Below are 22803 nucleotides of genomic sequence, written 5' to 3'. Positions count from 1 at the left end.
AACATGAAATAACAAGACAGAGAGTCCTCAAGTGAGATCATTGGCTGTAGGCACATCTCAATGGATGGGCAAGTGAGTGTAGTTATTCCCTTTTGTTCAAGAGCCTGATGGTTGTCGGGTAGTAACTGTTCTTGAACCTGGTGGTGTGAGTCCTGAGGCTCTTGTACCTTTTCCCTGATGGCAGCAGCAAGAAAAAAAAACATGAGGGTGGTGAGGATCTCTGATGGATGCTGCTTTCCTGTGACAGGATTTCATGTAGATGTGCTCAATTATGGGGAAGGCTTTACTGATGAAGTACTGGGTCAAGTCGGCTGGTGGCACAGCGAGATCAGTGCTGGGCTTGAGAATGGAGGTTCCCGAGTTCGATCCAGTGATAGACCACCCCCGAGCGCATTCTCCATCCGTGCCGGGTTGATGTCGAGCTCGCAACTGAATCTCGTTTTTAAAAAAAAACACTGCCACCTCCAGTTTAAATTCCCAAGCGGAATATTGTGGAGGATCAAATACCCAAACCCAAAACTTTGTAGGATTTTCCATATGAAGGCATTGGTGTTTTCATACCAGGTCATGATGCAGCCAGTCAATACAGTTAATAAGTGGGGAAATGTAATAAAAATTAGGATCAGTGTAAATTGGTGTTTGTTGTATGGGCCTGTCTTGGTATATTGAAGGGCCTGTCACTGTGCTGTATGACTAATCATTACAAATTAAACAACTGAGTGAGTTGAGTATGCAAACATACACTATCAAGTCTTACTTACAAAAGCTTGCTTGTGACTCAGCAGGGAAGGGCAAGAAGAGGCGAGCACTGGTAACAGGGGATTCATTGGTTCTGTGGATGAGAATTAGACTCCCGGGTGCTATGTAACTCAGGAATACCTTGGATCAAGTCCATAGCATTGAGGGGGAGGGTGAGCAGCCAGAGTTCATAGTCCACGTGACATAGGTCCGATGATGAGACCTTGCAAAGTGACTCCAGGGTGTTAGATATGCTACCTGTATCATGTACTACTGAGGCTAGAAATAGGAAGATAATATAGCTTAACACATGGCTAAGGAGATGGTGCAGGAGGGTGGCTTTGGTTTTCAGAATCAGGTTTAATATCACTGGCATATGTAGTGAAATTTGCTAACTTTTGCAATATATAAGAGAAAAGAAGCTGAATTACTCTGTGTGTGTGTGTGTGTGTATATATATATATATATATATATATATATACACAAAAAAAAGTAATATATCGGACATCCCACCTCTCCCTGAAGTTCCGGGAGTCTCCCGCATGTTGATAGCGGCTCCGTGACGCTCGCAAATTATGTACAATATCCCAGAAATCAATTTTTTCTGAGAACGAGCAAAGGGGGGGAGGAGAGAGGGGAGGGGGGAAGGGGGGGGGGAGAGAGAGAGAGAGAGACACAAAAAAAAAAGAAAAGAAAATAAAAACAACCCTGACAGGTCTACTTAGCACAAAGCGAGACCAATCAGTTTTCTGTGGGCGGGCTTTACAGTCAACTGATCTCTGTCTTTCATTGTCCATCAGTTCAGTTTAGTGTCCTGCAGCGCCATGGCAGAGTATTCCAAAAAAAAAATATAGAACATATTTCACCTCAGACTACACTAAAGTGTACCCCTGCCTAATAGGGGTCAAAAATAATGACAGTGTTGCTCGCTGCACTTTTTGAAACAGTGACTTTTCTATTGCCCATGGTGGGTTAAATGACTGTAAAAGACATGTTGAGGTGAGTCCTGGATTATGTCTCAACTAACTTTGAAGGACTGGTGCCAAACTACAAAAGTTTTCCAGTTGATGAGTTCTGGGGGAAGCTGTCCAAAGTAAAATCTGTGAGCACAGGGCAGCTGAGATTCAAAGAGCTCTGCCAGTTGATGAAGCTGCTTTTGGTGCTGCCAAATTCTAATTGTGATGTAGAAAGGGTATTCAGCATGGTGCATCACATTAAGACAGAATTCAGAAGTCAGCTGTCTCACAAAACACTTGTGAATCTGATGTCTTGCAAAATTAACAAATTCATTGACACAGGCTGCTATGAGGTTGCGACTTCCAGTTGAGACCTCCCTGAAATGAGTTTTTGCAGGGTGGGATGTCTGGTGTGTGTGTGTGTATATATGTGTGTGTGTGTATATATATATATATATATATATATATATATATATATGTGTGTGTATGTGTATATATATATATATGTTAAATTACTGGTGAAAAATGGAAATTGAAAAAGTAGTGAGGTAGTGTTCATGGGTTCAATGATTTTTGGATCATTTGTCTCGTTCAGTAGGACAGTTTGCACCTGAACTGGGGGAGGGCCAATATCCTTGTGGGCAGGTCTGCTAGAGCTGCAGGGGGATGGGAGCCAGAGTGCCAGGGTAGATAGCAGAGTGATTGTGGGGAAAGTTAATGTTATATCACTCCATTCTTTAAGAAGGAAGGAAGGCAAAAGAAAGGCAATTGTAGGCCAGTTAGCCTAACCTCAGTGGTTGGGAAAGTGTTGGAGTATTATTCAGTATGAGGTTTCGAGGTACTTGGAGACTAATGATAAAATAGGTCTGTCAGCATGGTTTCTGTCAAGGGAAATCTTGCCTGACAAATCTGTTAAGAGTTCTTTGAGGAAATAACAAGCAGAGTGGACAAAGGAGAGGCAGCGGAAACCTACCGAATATTGAAAGGACTAGATAGGGTGGATGTGGAGAGGATGTTTCTTTTGGTGGGGGAATCCAGAACTAGAGGGGAGAGCTTCAAAATTGAAGGATGGAACAGGGGTAAGGAGGAATTTTTTTAGCCAGGGAGTACTGAATATGTGGAATGCGGTCGATGCCAAGTCCATACATATCTTTAAGGCAGAAGTTGATCGTTTCCTGATCAGTCAGGGCATCAAAGAATATGGAGAGAAGGCAGGTGTGTGGTATTGAGTGAGATCAAGGATCAGCCAGGATGGAATGGCGGAGCAGACTCGATGGGCTGAATGGCCTAATCCTGCTCCTGTGTCTTGTGCTCATATGTTTCCGTACAAAGACAGGAACTAGGAGATTGAGTATGATGGGAGTAATATTCTGAGTTGTGTTTATTTTAATGCAAGCACTATTGTGGGTAAGACAGATGAGCTTTAGAGCATGGATCACCATGTGGAATTATGATATTGTAGTCATTAGTGAGACTTGATTGCGGGAAGGGCAAGACTGGCAGATCAATGTTCCGGGGTTCTATTGTTTTAGCTATGTTAGAGGGGAGATATTAAATGGAGAGGGTTGCATTACTTGGCAGGGAATATGTCATGGCAATGCTCAGATAGAACAGACTGGAGACCTTGTGTACTGGGGCTGTATGGGTGGAATTGAGTAATAAGAAAGTGATGGCCATATTAATGGAATTGTATTATAGACTTCCCAATAGCCAGTGGGATTTAGAGGAGCAAATTTGTGGAGTGAGCCTGATATCAGAAGTGGGTAATTTATTGGAAGGTATTCTAAGGGGCAAAATATGTATATATTTCGATAGACTGGGCCTAATTAGGGATAGTCAGCATTGCTTTGTGTCATAGGTCATGTCTAACCCATCTTCGAGATTTTTGAGAAGGTTACCAGGAAAGGCAGTGGATGTTGTCTACATGGACTTTAGCAAGGCCTTCGATAAGGGTCAGTTGCTTGGTGCTAAAAGTTCAAAGTAAATTTATTATCGAAGTTCATATATGTCACCAAATACAATCCTGAGATTAGTATTCTTACAGGCATACTCAGTAAGTCCTGTGACCATAATAGTCAATAAGGATCCCAACAACTGGGTGTAAAACCATTGAACAAAAGACAACAAACTATGCAAATACAAAAAGGAAGAAATAATAATTAAATAAGGAATAAATACCAAGAACATGAGATGAATATCATGAACCTGCTCCCGAATGTGGCCTAAGCCAAGGATATGGTGATTGATTTAGGAGGAAGAGGACCGTGACGAGTCCTGTATACATTCTGGGAGAGGCAGTTGCAGTGATGGAGGAGTACAAATATTTGGGTGTTCACCTTGACAACAAACCTGACTGGAAAACCAACACCAAAACTGTTTACAAGAAGAGGATGAGCAGACTCTATTTTCTAAGGAAGCTGAGATCCTTCAATGTGTGCAGCAGGATGTTGGAGATCTTTTACCAGTCAGTTGTAACGAGTGCAGTCTTCTTTGCGGGTTTATGTTGGGGGAGTAACTTCGGTGCTGGTGATGCAAAAAGACTAAATAAACCTATCAAAAAGGTTGGATCTGTCCTTGGCTACAACTGGGACCTTTTTTGAGTTAGTGGTGGAGAGGAGGTCACTAAGCAAACCGTTATCTGTTATGAACAATCTGGCACATCCTCTCCACGGCCTACTGAATAAGCAGCGGAGTACTTTTCAAACAGACTTATTCAGTTCTGCTGTCGTAAGGTTTGTTACAGAAAATCTTTCCTACCAAATGCAACAAGCATATACAACAGTTCATTTCTGTGCGACAGGAGAACACATAGTACAATAGTCTCTGCTGTATTATTTGTTCATTATTATTACACATTGGTATATTATTATTCTGTACTTTTATTAGTTTATTATTAGAAGTCTGCACACTTCTAAGTGTGTTTTTAAATGTTGCTGCTGTAATGAAAGAATTTCCTACTCGGGATCAATAGAGTATTTTAATAATTATAATGAAGAGTCCTTGATAGTGAGCCCATAGGTATGGGAACATTTCAGTGATGGAGCAAATAAAGTTGAATGAAGTTATCCCCTTTGGTTTAAGAACCTGATATTTGGGGGGTAATAACTGTTCTTGAACCTGGTGGAGAGTCCTGAGCCTCATGTTCCTTCTCCGTGATGGTAATAGTGAGAAGAGAGCATGAAATGGCCTGGACGGTAGGGGTCCCTAATGATGGATGCTGCTTTCCTGCAACATTCAGCATAAAATAGTAAATTGTATTCAGCAGTGACTATCGGAAGAAGCCAGACAGTGGTTGTAGATAGTTGTCTCTCTGACTGGATGCCTGTGACTAGCATGCAGTAGAGATTGCTGCTGGGTCCATTGTTGTTTGTTACCTATATTAATGACTTAAATGATGTTGCAAGCTGGATCAGCAAATATGTGGATGGCACTTAAGTTTGGGAGTGTAGTAGACAGTGAGGAAGATTCCCAGCTTGCAGTGGGAACTGGGCCAGCTGAAAAATGGCAGATAGAAGTTAATGCATACAGTTGAGGTTTTTCACTTTGGGAAGGCAAACCTGAGTAGGACTTGCATAGTGAATAGTAGGGCACTAAGGGGAGTGGTAGAACAAAGGGATCTGGAATAGCGATCCATACTTCCTTAAGGAATGATGATAGACCTTGATGAGGGTATAAAGAGAGCTTTTGGCACATTCGCCTTCATGAATCATGGCGCATAGGAGCTGGAATTTATGTTGAAGTTTTGCAAGACATTGGTGAGGCCAAATTTTGAGTATTGTGTGAAATTCTGAACACCTACCTACAGGAAAAGTATCAATAAGATTGAAAGAATACAGAGAACATTTTTAAGGATGTTGTCAGGACTTGAGGACCTAAGTTATAGGGAAAAATTAAAAAGGTTAGCACTTTATTCCCTGGCACATAGGAGATTGATGACAGAATTGATGGAGGTATACAAAAATGAGAGTTATTGATAAGAGTAAATGCAAGCAGCCTTTTTCTACTGAGGTTGGATGAGACTCAAACCAGAGGTCACAAGTTCAAAGTGAAAGGTGAAATATTTAAGTGGAACCTGAGTGGGAACTTCATTCAAAAGGTTTTGCAAGTATGGAATGCACTGCCAGCAGTTTCAGCTGCAGCATTTAAGAGAAGTTTGGATAGATACATGGATGTGGGAGATATCGAGGGGTCATCATCCAGGTGTGGGTCGATGAGATTAGGCAGAGTAACAATTCAGCATGGACTAGATGGGCTGAAGGGCCTGTTTCTGTCCTATAATTTGTTTATTTTTCTTTTAAGTATCATGATTTGTTTTGATTATAACTATAACAATCAGGTGGATTTCTAATCCTGAGTTTCAAAATGCTTTTCAGAGATTGATTGTTATCCAAGTAAACTTGGAGGAAGTTTGCTCATCACAGACTGTGCTGTTAGTGAGAGATGCTTATGTCTTCAGCTGTTTGCTGAATCTCATATTACTGTTAGATGTTAGTGTGGGCAATTATTTGGTCCTGATACAGAGAGTTCTTGAATAGCCCTTAAAAATATATCTTCTCTTCATTTCTCTCCAAATTATTTGTACTAATTAGTCTGTTAACTCTCGTCTTTTGGATGTTTTACAGAAATTTTGCCTGACTTGTAAGCTGTTAGCAATATTTGTGGTCTTTGTATTCTAGTTGATGTTTTGTAGAAATTCTAGTTCATTGTATTTTGGTGTGTTGTTTAGCATGTAACATTTAAAAGTTTGAGATTGTTTCAAGTTCCAGTAGTGCTTTTTGCATGACCTCCAGACCTGTTTTGCATGCACAGGCTAAGAGGAAAAAGAAGGAAGAAGCAGCAAATGCAAAATTATTGGAAGCCGAGAAACGGATGAAGGTTAGTTTAGAAGGATCTCTGGATCATTGAACTTTACTGAACAATTACGTAGGGAGATTTTGTAATTGTTTTAATAATGTATAGACAGGTGATAAACATATTATGTAGGACCCGGAGTAATATGTGGAGGAAATAATGTAGGGAATGATATCATAGGACCTTGTTCATAGTCATGTCGTGAGATGGAAAGTTTAATGTGAAAGGTTTTGTTGATAATTTTTCTTTTCTACCCAGGTACTTCAAGCATCTCAAGTTACTTTTATCTGTAACTAATTTCAGAAAATTTTGGCGTATTATTGAGTTGTAATCACCATTTTGTTTCCAATTTCAATGTTTATTTCATCTGCACATTTGATATAATCAACCATTTGTATTTTCTGTTACTTTTGAAGGAAAAGGAATTAAGAAGGCAGCAAGCTGTCCTGCTTAAGCATCAGGTTGGTAAATGATACATACAGTATTCTAACAATATTTAGTGAATTTTTGCTTTATTGACTTTTCTGTACCTTGGGGACAAATATTGAAGTAAACATATTTATAATTATGCTTAATTTTCCTCAATTTAAATTAGCTTGCTTTGGTATTGGGGAAAATTGTTTTTTTTTAAATAATATGCACTGGTTTTAACAAATTGTGATTACTGTTTCATAATAATGTGCCAACTCTTTCTACCAGGAGTTGGAGAGGCATAGACTAGATATGGTATGGGTATGTTTTTTGTACATCTAACACCGCATCGTGATTTGGTTGTGATATGATTGTCATAGTAATGCATAAAGTGTAGCACTGGCTGCTGTCATATTACATACTTCTGCATGGCTTTTACAGCACAGTGCATTGCATACATCTGCTATAATTACAATTACAAAAGAAAAATTTCTTTTTGAATCAGCTAATATAATTTCCACTTTCATTGTCACCTTGTTAACAGGAGACAACAAAAGGATAAATATGCAAGTTCTTAAACTAGTTACAGTTCTTCAGAAATGGTCACTGCCTATAAACATTCAATCTTTTTGCCACAACTTATTCCCTTGTCCCACATTCTATTTAAGTTTATAATTAACGTCCCAGAACAATGCCATTCCAGCAAACCAAATTTGAGAAAATTTCTTCCAACTTAACCACAGTTTTTTGAGTCACCCATATTTCAATAAATCAAGGAAGACAGATTTATCAGCAGCAGATCTCCACATCTTGTTTTGAATAATAAAATATCCCTCTTAACATACTATTTCCATTTATAATACCATGAGAGTGGAATTTCATGGTAATGCATCAGTACACTTATTCCCAAAATACTTTCTTGGCTTCCACTATCTGACAAGACTTTTGTATGAGTGCCATATATTTCTGATTATTTCAGATTGAAGATAAATACAAATAAATAACTCCTTCATTCACAGGTGTGAATTTTAGTTTTGTTCATCTCAGTTGGCATTTCACTTGGAGTGTCTGAATTGCAGTTAGTGTTTAAATGAAGAGCAAGCAAGAGGAAGCTGGGGGGGGGGGGGTTAGTAATTGGACCAGGATGAGTTCATTTATGTGTTTTATTTAGATATCTTCACATGATGCCATTCCAGATATTTCTATAGAAAAGCATTGCAATTAGGGAAGTAAGGTTGATTATGGTCCAGTAGGTTAGGAGCAACTAAAGAGTTGGGAGATGAAAATTTGAAGCATAAGAACATATATGGTAACTTTATAAAGCTAATACATAGTCATAGTAAAGTACAGCAGGGAAATAGGCCCATCCAGTCCATGCTGAACCATTTAAACTACCTCGTCCCATCTACCTGCACCTGCAGCATAGCCCTCCATATCCCTCTCATCCATGTACAGTACCTATCCAAACTTCTCTTGGACGTTGAAATCAAAATTGTATCCACCACTTGCGCTGGCAGCTTGTACACACTCTCAACACCCTCTGAGTGAAGAAGTTTCCCCTCATATTCCCCTTAAACATTTCAAATTGATATATAACCTATTATAATCATGGACGTCAAGGAATTCACAGATTGAAAAGGTTGGGAGTAATAATGACAGTGATGTGACAGCTGAAAGTAGATGTTTCTTCACGACCCATGCACGTAGATCCAAGTAGGAAAAGATAAATATAACTTCTTAGCTATACTGCCTTCTTATGCCACCCTCCTATACTCAAAGTTCTCTTTATTCTCAATTTAGAATTTGCAATATTAGTCAATAGCATAATTTTGTTTGCTGGAAAATGAGCATGCCATGTTAAAGTAGCGAATCTTTCAACAATGAAGTGGATGTGGGATATGTTAATTTTTCTTTAGTGGATGTTCTGAAAGACTGATTTCAATCTTGAATTGAAACTTAGATATGTAGGTAAATGCCATTTTACAAAATTGGCTAATTACAACAAATAATTTATACCAATTGGCCTTTTGCGAAATGATTTTTGACTGAAGCAGATGTAAGGTAATTAGCCTGTTGAAGCCGACCATTGCGCTTTATCCCTGACAGCTATGGAGAAGCATCGCACTGATTTGCTCTGCTTTTCCAAGAACTATGTACATAACTTAAAGCATACGCTTTCGTTTTACACTGTCTTTACATCTGTTGCTTTTTCTGTTTTGCTTTTGATTGTCCATGTTATTTCCTAATCCTCAACTAAAATGTACACAAACTTGGCCATTGTCTGTTTTTATTTTAAACTGTTCACGGTTGTCTAACTTATTCTAAAAATAGTAAAAATACATTTTTAAACTTTAAATTATAATATTGATACTTAACTATTTAAATCTGAAATTTACCTTGTACACTGTTAGGAAAAGGAAAGGAGAAGGCAACATATGATGCTCATGAAAGCAATGGAAGCACGGAAAAAAGCTGAAGTAAGTAAAGCAGTGCATACAAATCTTATTTCTTGAATTAATGAAAGCATGTGACTGTTTGAAGTGAATTTTCTCAGAATTCTCTGTAATAAATACTGTCCAGTTTAATGTAACTTAAGATTCAAAGTGCACTTATTATCAAAGTATGTATTCAGTGTACAACTCTGAAATTCATCTTCCTCACAAACAGCCATGAAACAAAGAAGAGCCATGGAACCCATTCAAAGAAGAAAAAAAACATCAAGCCCCCCTCACCCCCATGCGCAAAACAGAACACGCGAACAGCAAAAAAAAAAGTGAAAGCATAGAGCATAAATCACAAAATTGAAAGACTTATTCAGTTCATCTCAGTGTTTGTTATCTGCAGGCTGCACATAACAAAATCGCCCAAACTAGAAACAAAAACAGGAGTGAGCAGAAACACAAGAAACACATCATACATGAATTAGAGTCCACAATCCCCAAACCATGTTGATTAAACCTTGCCCCTTCAGCAACAAGGGAGAGGGAGAGATCATTCATACGCAGGGATCTTTCCTCAGGAGCAGTCAGCAAGAGAGAACGAGAGACAGTCATACGCAGACACCTTCCTCTGGCAGCAGCGAGTGAGAGGCCATAGATGGCGCCAAAATTTTGCTTGCCCTCCATGCCCTGCTTTGATGATTTCCATCAACTTACCATATTTTCCTAGTTATCTTAATGTGGAACATTGAGCCTTACTGGATCAAGCTCTTCAACCCATGAACACTAATGGATTAGATTGATTTGTTATTGTCAAATTTACAAATATACAGCAAAATATCTTCTTTTCTGTGCTAGATGACAGCTTGTGACATAATTACATTAAGGTAGTAAAAAGTGTGCAGAATATGGTCTTGCAATTACAGCGAAAGTAGAGTACAGGTGGACAAAGGAGAGTGGTGCTGATATAAGCTTATCTGTCTGTTCATGATCTGTATTTATGTAATACAGTGCTTATAGAAAATATTCACACCCCCCCCCCAGAAGGTTTCATGTTTCACCATTTTACAACATTGAATCACAGTGGTTTTAATTTGACTTTTGTTGACACTGATCAACAGAAAAAGACTCGTTTGTATCAAAGTGAAAACTGATTTCAACAAAGTGATCTAAATTAATTACAAATATAAAACACAAAATAATTGATTGCATAAGTAATCACCCCCTTCAAGTCAGTATTTAATAGATGCACCTTTAGTAGCAATTGCAGCCTTGAGTCTGTGTGGATAGGTCCCTATCAGCATTGCAGATATGGACACTGCAATTTTTCCCCATTCTTCTATATAAAACAGGTTGAGTGAACTTGGACTTTTCTCCTTGAAGCGACGAAGGATGAGAGGTGACCTGATACAAGTGTATAAGATGATGAGAGGCATTGATCATGTGGATAGTCAGAGGCTTTTTCCCAGGGCTGAAATGGCTAACATGAGAGGGTACAGTTTTAAGGTGCTTGGAAGCAGGTACAGAGGAGATGTCAGGGGTAAGTTTTTTACGCAGAGCGTGGTGAGTGTGTGGAATAGGCTGCCGGCGATGGTGGTGGAGCAGATACAATAGGGTCTTTTAAGAGACACTTAGTTAGGTACAGGGAGCTTAGAAAAATACAGGGCTCTGGGTAACCCTAGATAATTTCTAAAGAACTTACATGTTCAGTACAGCATTGTGAGCAGAAGGGCCTGTATTGTGCTGTAGGTTTTCTGTTCCTAAGACTGCTCAAGCTCTGTCAGATTGCATGGGGATTGTGAGTGAACAGCCCTTTTCAAGTCCAGCCACAAATTCTCAATTGGATTGAGGTCTAGACTCTGACTTGGCCACTTCTGGCTATTAACTTTATTGTTTTTAAGTCATTCCTGTGCAACTTTGGCTTTATGTTTGGGGTCATTGTCTTGCTGGAAAAACAAATCTTCTCCAAAGTCAGGATGGTGTGTTTTTGATGATGTGCAGTGTTTGGCTTACACCAAACATGGCATTTACTCTGATGGCCAAAAAGCTCAATTTTGGTTCCATTATACCATAGAACCTTTTTCCGGCTGACTTCGGAGTCTCCCACGTGCCTTCTGACAAACTCTCGCTGAGATTTCATGTGAGGTTTTTTTTTCAACAGTGGCTTTCTCTTTGCCACTCTCCCATAAAGCTGCAACTGGTGAAGCACCCAGGCAACAGTTGAATGCGATGCCTCTCCCATTTCAGCCACTGAAGCTTGTTACCCCTCCAGAGCTGTCAGAGGTCTCTTGATGGCCTCCCTCGCTAGTCCCCTTCTTGCAGAGTCGCTCAGTTTTTGAGGACAGCCTACTCGAGGCAGATTTACAGTTGTGCCACATTCTTTCCATTTCTTGATGATTGACTTAACTGTACTCTAAGGGATATTCAGTGACTTGGAAATTTTCTTCTATCCATCTCCTGACTTGCTGCCTTTCAATAACCTTTTTGGGGAGTTGCTTGGAGTATTCTTTTGTTTTCATGGTGTAGTTTTGCCAGGATACTGACAACAGCAGTTGGACCTTCCAAGTACAGTTGTATATTTACTACAATCAATTGAAACACCTTGACTGCACACAGGCCTCCAAAAACAGATCTCCATTTAATTAATTATGTGACTTCTAAAACCAATTGACTGCGGGGGGGGGGGGGGTGGGGGTGAAAACTTGTGTAATCAATTATTTTATGCTTTATATTTGTAATTAATTTAGAACACTTTGTCAAGGTCTTTTTAACTTTAACATGAAAGAGTTTTTCTGTTGATCAGTGTCAAAAAAGCCAAATTAAATCCACTGTGATTCAATGTTGTAAAACAATAAAACATGAAAACTTCCAAAGGGATGGGGGGGGGGGACTTTTTAATAGGCTCCATAGATTTAATTAAAATTGTTTACATAGAGTCATGGTTTACTGAAATGGGACTTGTACAGAATCTCTATTATATAACTTCCATACTTTTCCTTATAAGCTTACCTTGTTGCAGATGTATCAATGTTAACAGTTGTATCAGTGGCTTTTAATTTGCACTTGTAATTTCAATGTGGTGCAATTTTTTTTGTGAACTGTGTGATCTGTTAATCAGTTCTTTTTGAAACCAGGATTATTCTGAAACTCTAATTTTTAATGAAGGATTATTGTACCTGAATGCATTTCTATGATTTGATAAATAAAAGTTGCAATCTGTTAATATTCAAAGGAAAGGGAACGGCTAAAGCAAGAGAAAAAGGTTGAGAAACGTTTAAATAAAGAACGAAAATTAGAACAGAAGAAATTGGAGCTGCAAATGGCAAAGGAGCTAAAGAAACCCAATGAAGATATGTGTTTGTCAGACCACAAGGTAAGCCTGTTGGAAGAATTAACAAATTTCTTCTGATTTCCACAAATGCTATTATCCAGAATACGATCCTCTTTAATCGGGTCTCAAATATATGTATGTATGGAGTTTAAAATAACAATATGTTTTCAAATAAATTTGTAGTATTTGTTCTTATCAGGTAATCATTGTGTAGAGTGTGTGTTCCCAGACACAATTAATATTGAAGAAAACAATATGAATCAAAAAGTAGGTATTAAGAGATGTATTCTTGAAATTAAAAGACAAGAGATTATGGGCAGTGTTTCTAAATCTTGAAATCAATATAAATACAGTAGAAAACTATTAAATCATAAATGAAATAGTAAAATTATGAGTGAACAAAACTGAATGGAACTTTGACTGAAAAGAACAAATTTCAAAGTACTACTAAACATATTGATATTGCTGAAAGTATCATAAAGGAAATGGTGGAAGAGTGAGATTAGACAAATGATATGTAACTGATCAAAATATAATTCCTTTCTTGTCAATTTGTGTGAGAAAGGATTTTGGAATTGGCTCCTGTGATAACATTATGCAAGTGTCAGATGATCTTTACCATTACCCAAAAAAAATGAAGGAAATTTGGAGGAAGAGGGATACCAAGCTTCATGAATGTAGTTTTACTAATGAAGGAGCAGGCATTATCTTAAAGGTTAGTTTAAACATAGATGAATAACTGTGAATCATTGTGAGTTAGTAGAGTTAAGATGAAAGAATTTAAGATAAAAGGTGATGTCCACTGATTTGACTGTCAAGGATGCTATATTTGAAGGTTGTAGGATGTGTGCATTTTCCTTGCTTTGTCAGACCTATGTAACAGAAACATATGTAGTGATCAATTGTTACCGAAAGCATGGCACTAGTATGTATTTGGGTATGGTTTAAGGGGAGAATGATAATAGCAGAAATGTTTTCTCTTTTTCAAAAGACCAAAATGATGGACCAAAGCACAAACAAGACCAGTTAATATAATATCAGCTGGGCAAGTTACTGGGAGAAAAATCTGAAATGACAAAAATCAACTTTTTGGTGGGCGCAGGTTAATTGAGAACAGTCTGCTTGGGTTTGTTGAGAGACGGCCAGGTCTAGTTAATTTGAAATCTGAGTAAGTAAAAGGGAGACTGTGTGAGGATAATGCAGTGAACATACTTGAGTTTTAGCAATGTGTTGGCCTGAATTCCAGTTCCTTGATCTATTTGCTATGTGGAAATTCACGAAATTCAAAGAAGAATTGGTTGGAAAAATTTGGTTCAGTAGGGGGGGAAAGGGTAAATGGTAACATTAGGTGAGAATGTTAATGGAGGAGTATTTTATTGGGATTCTGCAGGGTTCAGTACACTAGAAGGGACTTGCAGGCTTCAGGAAAATATCAGTGGACAGGTTAAATGGGCATGAAAGTGGGAAATAGAAGTCAGCTTGGAGAAATAAGGTAATGCAATCAATGCAAGTATCAGAATCAGGTTCATTGTCACTGACATGAATGTTGTGAAATTTGTTTTGCAGCAGTGTAGTACAATGGCTTAAAATTAGTAATAGCTGAAAAATTGAATAATGAAGTAGTATTCATGAGTGAATGGACTTTTCAGAAATTTTGGGGGAGGGGAAGAAATCATTCCTAAATCCTTTTGAGTTCAGTCTTCAGGCTCCTGTACCACCTCCCCAATGGTTGTAACAAGAAGTGGCGATGCCCCAGAGATGGTGAGAGTCCTTGGTGATAGATGCTGCCGCCTTGAGGCACTGCCTCTTGAAGATGTGTTTGATGGTGGGGACAATTATGTCCACACGGAAGAGAATCCACAATAACTGTAAGACATGAAGAAGTGGATATAAATAGACAATAGGTGCAGAAGCAGACCATTTGGCCCCTCGAGCCTGCACCACCATTCTGAGATCATGGCTGATCATCTACTATCAATACCCGGTTCCTGCCTTGTCCCCATAACCCTTGATTCCCCTATCCATAAGATACCTATCTAGCTCCTTCTTGAAAGCATCCAGAGAATTAGCCTCCACTGCCTTCTGAGGCAACACGTTCCACACCTCCACAACTCTCTGGGAGAAGAGGTTCCTCCTCAACTCTGTCCTAAATGACCTATCCCTTATTCTTAAACCATGCCCTCTGGAACTGCACTCTCCCAGCATCTGGAACATATTTCCTGCCTCTATCTTGTCCAATCCCTTAATAATCTTTTATGTCTCAATCAGATCCCCCCCCCCCCCCCAATCTCCTTAATTCCAGCGTGTACAAGCCCAGTCTCTCTAACCTCCCTGTGTAAGACAGTCCGGACATCCCAGGAATTAACCTAGTGAACCTATGCTGCACCTCCTCCACAGCCAGGATGTCCTTCCTTAACCCTGGAGACCAAAACTGCACACAATACTCCAGGTGTGGTCTCACCAGGGCCCTGTACAAATGCAAAAGGATTTCCTTGCTCTTGTACTCAATTCCCTTTGTAATAAAGGCCAACATTCCATTAGCCTTCTTCACTGCCTGCTGCACTTGCTCATTCACCTTCAGAGACTGATGAACAAGTACTCCTAGATCTCTTTGTATTTCACCCTTACCTAACTCCACACCGTTCAGATAATAATCTGCCTTCCTGTTCTTGCTCCCAAAGTGAATAACCTCACACTTACTCACATTAAACGCCATCTGCCAAGTTTCTGCCCACTCACCCAGCCTATCCAAGTCACCTTGAATTCTCCTAACATCCTCATCACATGTCACACTGCCACCCAGCTTAGTATCATCAGCAAATTTGCTGATGTTATTCACAATGCCTTCCTCTAAATCATTGACGTAAATCATAAACAGCTGTGGTCCCAATACCAAGCCCTGTGGCACCCCACTAATCACCACCTACCATTTTGAGAAACACCCATTCCCTGCTACCCTTTGCTTTCTATCTGCCAACCATGAGGGGATGGTGGAGTGTTTGTTCTCATCTGTGAAGACACCTAGCTGAACACAAAAAAACAAGGTCAAGCTGGCTTATGGGATACATAGTGTACTTCTCAATGACTGACGATTTTTATTGGCAGAGCAAGGGAGTCATGCTGACTGGTGTAAAACTAGTTCTTGATATTTATTGCTTGTTTATTTATTGTTTATTTTTTTATTTGCACAGCTTGTTGTCTTTTACACACTGGTTCATGCCCAAATTGGTGTGGTCCTTCATTGACTCTTTTGTGTATGCAAGAAAATGAATCTCAGGGTTCTATATGGTGACATTTATGTACTTTGATAAATTTACTTTGAAAACAGTCCACCGTTAGAGTACTACTTAGAGTTCTTGTCCTCATACTTTAGTAGGAATATAATTGTATCAGTGGAGGGAGGAGGATTGCATAAAAGATTTGAGGATAGTGTTGGGGATAGGAAAACACAGAGAAACTGTCTAGACGGGGTTTTTTTTTTTGGACAAATGAGAGTGTGGAACGGTTTAATTTAGGTACAATAAAAAAATATGAAGAGCCTAGATGGGGGGCCTATTTTATTTATCAGAGAGATTTTAGAGAATACAATTTTAGAGTGATAACACAGAAACAGGCCTTTTGGTCCATCTAGTCTATGCCAAAACCATTTGAACTGCCTTCTCCCATCATCCTGCACTGAGACCAAAGCCCTTTTGTATCCCTACTGTCCGTGTGCCTATCCAAACTTCGCATAAATGCTGAAAACGAGCTCTCATTGCACAACTTGTGCTGGCAACTCATTCCACACTCTTATGACTCTCTGAGTGAAGAAGTTTCCCCTCATGTTTCCTTAAACTTCTCACCTTTCATCCTTAAACCATGACCTCTAGTTGTAGTTGCACCCAACCTCAGAGGGGGAGAAAAGCGTGCTTGCATTTATCGTATTTATGCCCCTCACAATGCGAGGAGAGTTGAGGAGTGGTGTCGGAAAAAGTGTTGGAAGTAAAGCCTCTCATCACATTTGCAAACTCTCTGAATGAGCAACAGAACAGCCATTATCTACAGGGATACAGGACGAGGGTTGGGAAATGAGACTAAACTAAATAGGTCTGATTTTGGCCAGCTGTCAACTGATCAGAATGACCTTTGTTTTGTGCAATTAATTTCTTTAGTTCTATGAGTGGATTAGCTTACAATTTGATGAGGAGAGGTTGTCAATATGAAGAAATGCTGAGAATTTGTCTGATCAGCCAGAACTTTTAAATGAGAAGATTCATTTCTGTTAATTTCCTTAGGAGACCCTCTAAAAATGGTCATGATAATGGTGTAACACACATCAAAGTTGCTGGTGAACGCAGCAGGCCAGGCAGCATCTCTAGGAAGAGTACAGTCGACGTTTCAGGCCGAGACCCTTCGTCAGGACTAACTGAAGGAAGAGTTAGTAAGAGATTTGAAACCTGTCCAGCTCTTGGCTCCATCCCTCCCCCTCCTGTCTTCTCCTATCATTTTGGATCTCCCCCTCCCCCTCCTACTTTCAAATCTCTTACTAGCTCTTCCTTCAGTTAGTCCTGACGAAGGGTCTCGGCCTGAAACATTGACTGTACCTCTTCCTAGAGATGCTGCCTGGCCTGCTGTGTTCACCAGCAACTTTGATGTGTGTTGCTTGAATTTCCAGCATCTGCAGAATTCCTCGTGTTTGCATGATAATGGTGTGCTCAAATTTATCATTCATTATTATTTTCATACTAAAGCAGCTTTTTGTACTTATAAAATGAAGATAATATTTTGTTTTCAAACTTTCAATACTTGTGTATTCCCTCCAATTTTTTTTTGGGGAGGTGATCTTTCAATGGGAAGTTCAAAGTAAATTTTATTATCGAACTCCATATATGTCACCATATGCAACCCTGAGATTCATTTTCCTGTGGGCATACTCAGGAAATCTATAAGAATAGTAACTAAACCAGGATCAATGAAAGATCAACCAGAGTGCAGAAGACAACAAACTGTGCAAATGTAAATATAAATAAATAGCAATAAATAACAAGAACATAAGATAAGGAGAAGGAGTCCTTAAAGTGAGATCATTGGGTGCAGGAATATCTTGGTGATGGGACAAGTGAGTGTAGTTATCTCCTTTTTATTCAAGAGTCTGATGGTGGAAGGGTAGTAACTGTTCTTGAACCTGGTGGTGTGAATCCTGAGGTCCTTTTGCCTTCTACCTAATGACAGCAGCAAGAAGAGAGCATGGCCTGGGTGGTGAGGATCTCTGATGATGGTAAAGTTGAATACTGTATTGAACTTTTAGCAGTAGACTTATCAATTTGCCACAACTAATCAAATATTGCTTGGTAAATGCTAATTTTGATCTAATAAACAGTAAAATAAATATATAGTTAATTGTTCTTTGATTCTTTGAGCTCAAAAAATATTTGTTGTCTGATTTTAGCCTCTACCAGAGTTCCTCCCCATTCCTGGTCTTGTACTGCCTGGAGGTGCCTTTGCTGATTGCCTTATGGTAGTACAGTTCCTTCACAACTTTGGTAAGGTTCTTGGCTTTGATTTAAATATTGATGTCCCAACTTTGAATGTACTTCAAGAAGGACTGCTTAATGTGGGTGAAAGCATGGGAGAAATCCAAGAGTTGTTGGTGAGACTTTTAAGTGCTGCTATTCATGACCCAGGACTACCACCAGGATACAAGGTATGACATACATTTTGTTAATTTTCATTAATAACAATAAAAAATTGTTCATGGAGCTAAGATAAATGCTTATTCACCTTTCATTATCGATTCAGCTTGCATTTTACTCATTGAATTAGTTTGCATGCAAAAATTGATGCCATATATTTTTCACAACAAAGATTAAAAGAATTCAGCAATTTTGAATGCTCAAATTTGTGATCAACTGTCAGAACAGAAACAGTTTTTTAAAAAAAGGAAGCTGATCCTCTTAATACATTTTAAGAATATGCGTATGCAGTTGAAAACTATAAAAAGAATATGCAGGATATCAGTTAGATTTTGTAACTCAGCAGTGGAGCTAATTCTTTCTGGGGACTGTAACCAAAAAACAATGTAAATGTCATTTGAATTTGCCTTCAGATAATTAGTAATTAATTTGTCTTTAGAAAAATAGTATGGCATTTTAGCAAAAATAGCATGGCATTTTAGCAATGTGTATCCTTTATCAGGGAAGACGATCGTCAGATAATTGTAATGAATTAATCCAGTTTTTGTCATGGAGCCTCAGTCTGCACTGATGAGATGAAGTTTGGTTCTGTAGGAGCCAATAGTCATGCTTTTGCAAGAGTTAGCAATGTTCCTCTAGCTTGGGCATCTCAAGTGTATCATGTTTCTTAGCAAAATGGTTTGGCAGCCCTCATTTCTTTTGATATCCTCACTTTAACCCCTCCCTTGGCTCTCAGTTTGTCATTCTCTCTCAATAAAGTATGTGACTGGGACACTTAAAATTTTGACCTTTCTTTTTTTTTCACTTTGAACATTAATTCACAGTTAATTGTTTGACAGCACTAACGTTTAATTGTTTACTTGTATATTTAAATATCTGAGGGTGACCATATATTTTTGACTTATGATTTGTATGTTTTTTGCTATTTCTTGGGTGCTTCTGAAGGTCTTGGATGTTCAGAAGCATTTATAAATTGCTAGTTGGAGTGAAGCATGAAAAAATTTAGTTGAAGCGCTTTTGCCATCTCCTAAAAGTTTCCTCGGCAGTTTCATGGGTGGGCCTTGTATTGGCAGAACCCGGTCATGATGCTTGGGAATTTTTGGCAAAGGTGTTTTACTTTCCATGTGTTTCTTTAGTTTTGAGCATCATCCAGAAAAGGTCCCTTACATACAATATGTCCTGATGAAGGGTCTCTGCCCGAAACGTCTCCTGTACCTCTTCCTATAGATGCTGCCTGGCCTGCTGCATTCACCAGCAATTTTTATGTGTGTTCCCTTACATACTTGTCCTGAGCATTTCCAGCATGTTTGTATTACTTGCGGATGCTTTCTGCTTTCTTGCATTTAGTCACAATCTTTAATTCCATGCCTGCTTTAAATAAGCATGCATCCTTTTCTGTGTATCTATCCTGGTTACAAGGATACTTAGATATTGAAGCAAGAAGCTCAGTAATGCACACTTGCTTCTGCAATATTTTGTATGCCTCCAAGTAGTTTGGTTTCTTTTCAACCATTGACTGGAAGGCATTCTAACTAGAGCAAAACTAAATTTTAGATAAGATTATCTTATTTAAGACTACTGAGTACAATGTCACACAGCTCAATTTATACTTCCTCATCTTCTTTGATGCATAAAATAATGGCTGCCCCTTTCTTTCTATTTCACTGTAGAATTTCAATTTGGACATTGTTTTCTACAATTAAACTAAACAGCAAAGGTGATTTGCTTTTTTAAAAACATTATTTCAACAGGCACGGACTTTTCTTGGAGATCATATCACCAATGTCAGGATAAACAAGGACACTGTTTCAGAAATATTGCAGATCTACATGGAGGCCCATAATGGAAAAACTGAGCTTACAGAAAGTTTGAACACAAAGCCTTTCCAGGCACACGCTCCGGTTCAAAAGGCTTCTGTACTTGCATTCTTAGTTAATGAACTTGCATGCAGCAAAGTTGTGGTCAAGTAAGTGTTTTAACTGGAATTTCCATGTAAGTCAAGCCTCTTTAAAATGAGACTGTTGCTGATTTGCATTTTGTTAATTTTTTCTAGTGAAATTGATAAAAATATTGATCATATGTCCAATCTGAGAAGAGACAAATGGATTGTGGAAGGCAAACTTCGGAAGTAAGTTACATTCTTGAACTTGGTAACTGGAGCTGTATTAATGTCACTTATATTTTACCTTGCAATATTGATGTATCTTAAATTTGTCTTCAGTAAGTTATTTGTCCCTTTTATTAGTGTGCAGTTTTTCAACTGTATCTCTCTGTTGCAATAAATGCCATTGCTGAAAAAGAAAATACACTTTGATAGGATAGCATTTGTTAACTTACATTTAAGAAGCGACATAAAATTCCATTGCCTTTTTCTCTCCCCTTAAAAATCCTTTTTAATATATTTCTGAACTGCCACAAATACCACATCCTAGTTTTTTAAAAAATGCTAATATAGTTTAATTTTTCTTAGGCTTAAAATTATTCATGCTAAGCGAACTGGTAAGAAAGAATCGATTGGTGGTATCGACAGTAATGGAGAGCAGCGGTTATTGGGCACTCCCACTCCTGGCCGAAAGAGAAAGCGAAAATGTGACAGTGATGATGATGACGATGATGATGATGACAGTGATGATCAGGGCGAAGATGATGAGGAGGAGGAGGATAAAGATGAAGAAAAGAAGGCAAAGAAGATTGAAATTGCTGAAGATGAGGTAAATTTATCAGTATTATATGTGTTGTAGTCAGGACCATGGATAAAGTCTCCATACCACAGACGTACTGGAGTGGCAGCCTTGTGAGTACTTATTCAGACTGATATGGAATAAAATTTACGGACATTTTGCTTCTGGCTTAGGACAAAGATCAATAAACTTCATAAATACAGGCAAATTTGTTTGCCGTTACTGAATGTACAGTAGTACTCTTCAGTTTGATTTGCTTCAGTCTGATTGTCCATCCAAAATTATAAATATTGTGGCCAGTTTAGACATCGAGACACAGTCATTTCATGCACTAGTAGGTTGTTACTACTGCTTTATCTCTACTTTCGCAATTGAATGTTATATTTTCTTAATTTTCTTTCTAAAATGTCCTTGAAGTTTTTGTGGAAATTGTATACAACTTTCCATTAATGGTTTCTTAAAATTCTTTGTATATTTAAAAAAAATTGTGCTGCTTACAGTGTAGGATGCTTTGAAAGGTTTTTCTTGGCTCTCAAGTTGTTAGTTTTGTTCCTTTTAAATTTGCAACTGAAACGTGATCTATCAACATAAAATCAATTAGCACTCTATAATTCCATTGCGTCACAAACTAATGACACGAGAATTGGAAAGGCATACCGTACTGTGCAAAGATCTTGGGCACCCATTTGTCAGTGTGGCATAAAACTTTTTTTCTAAAAAACATCCCTTTTGTGTTAATTTATAATTTTATTTTTCATATTTTTGGAAATCATGTTTACTAAGATTTCTATCAATAATTGAGGTGTAATAATGGTACTTGAACCTCTTTATCCAATTTTCATTGTGGAAAATAGAGATTTTGTTTTTCCCCTTCAGAATTGTTAGAGCCTATCTTGTGTTAGTTTTACTAGATCTGAATTTGAAATTTTTTATGATTAATAATTCATAATTACAGTTATTTGTTTTTTTCAAGGATGATGGGGAACAGTTGACCAGTGTGGAGGAACTGGAGAAACAAATTGAAAAACTGAGCAAGGTAGAAGTCTTTTTGCATTAATATTATAGTTTAGTTACACTAGTGTACTAAGTATTTTTACATTATGGTTTTTTCCTTTGTATTAGTAAATAGTAAATTTACTTGGTCAGTTTTCAGTTCTGTATCAAAGCATTCTGATAAAAGAAAAAAATAGAATAAAATCTGGAATATTGAACTACTTGTTATAGGATAAGTGTCTGTCATCAATTTGTTCAAAATAAATTTATGCATGTTGCAGATGCAGACAGAAAACAGCTCCATGTATCTTCATTTGCTCTTTCTAATAATGCACTTTGCATGAGAACATTATTTCATCTGTATCTGCATGTGTTAAAAAATCAGATATTAAACATTAATTTTAGTTATGTAAATTTACATATGAAATACAGTGGCATGCAAAAGTTTAGGCACCCCTGGTCAAAATTTTTGTAACTGTGAATAGCTAAGCGAGTAAAAGATGACCTGATTTCCAAAAGGCATAAAGTTAAAGATGACACATTTCTTTAATATTTTAAGCAAGAAAGCTTTTTTATTTCCATCTTTTACAGTTTCAAAATAACAAAAAAGGAAAAAGGCTCGAAGCAAAAGTTTGGGCACCCTGCATGGTCAGTACTTAGTAACACCCCCTTTGGCAAGTATCACAGCTTGTAAACGTGTTTTGGAGCCAGCTAAGAGTCTTTCAATTCTTG

The 22803-nt window shown here is 38.1% G+C and overlaps 1 protein-coding gene across 13 annotated transcripts in view; it reads left to right on the top strand.

Moving 5' to 3' along the window:
- The window catches only part of baz2ba (bromodomain adjacent to zinc finger domain, 2Ba), a 252745-nt gene that overhangs the window by 164460 nt on the left and 65482 nt on the right, over positions 1-22803 (top strand). For 9 of the 13 annotated variants that reach the window (XM_072261994.1, XM_072261996.1, XM_072262004.1 and 6 more), the window contains 10 exons: positions 6504-6569; positions 6962-7006; positions 7245-7271; positions 9368-9433; positions 12627-12767; positions 18154-18408; positions 20149-20363; positions 20451-20525; positions 20868-21108; positions 22052-22114. In XM_072261994.1, the coding sequence (XP_072118095.1) occupies positions 6504-6569; positions 6962-7006; positions 7245-7271; positions 9368-9433; positions 12627-12767; positions 18154-18408; positions 20149-20363; positions 20451-20525; positions 20868-21108; positions 22052-22114 (1194 nt within the window). The remainder of the gene's footprint in view (positions 1-6503; positions 6570-6961; positions 7007-7244; positions 7272-9367; positions 9434-12626; positions 12768-18153; positions 18409-20148; positions 20364-20450; positions 20526-20867; positions 21109-22051; positions 22115-22803) is intronic. The other 4 variants (XM_072262003.1, XM_072261998.1, XM_072262000.1 and 1 more) reach the window with 3 other exon arrangements.

Source organism: Mobula birostris, chromosome 6 (genome assembly GCF_030028105.1).
Source record: "Mobula birostris isolate sMobBir1 chromosome 6, sMobBir1.hap1, whole genome shotgun sequence".
Lineage (NCBI taxonomy): Eukaryota > Metazoa > Chordata > Chondrichthyes > Myliobatiformes > Myliobatidae > Mobula > Mobula birostris.
Note: the sequence above shows the minus strand (reverse complement) of the source record. Positions and strands in the feature narration are given on the sequence as shown.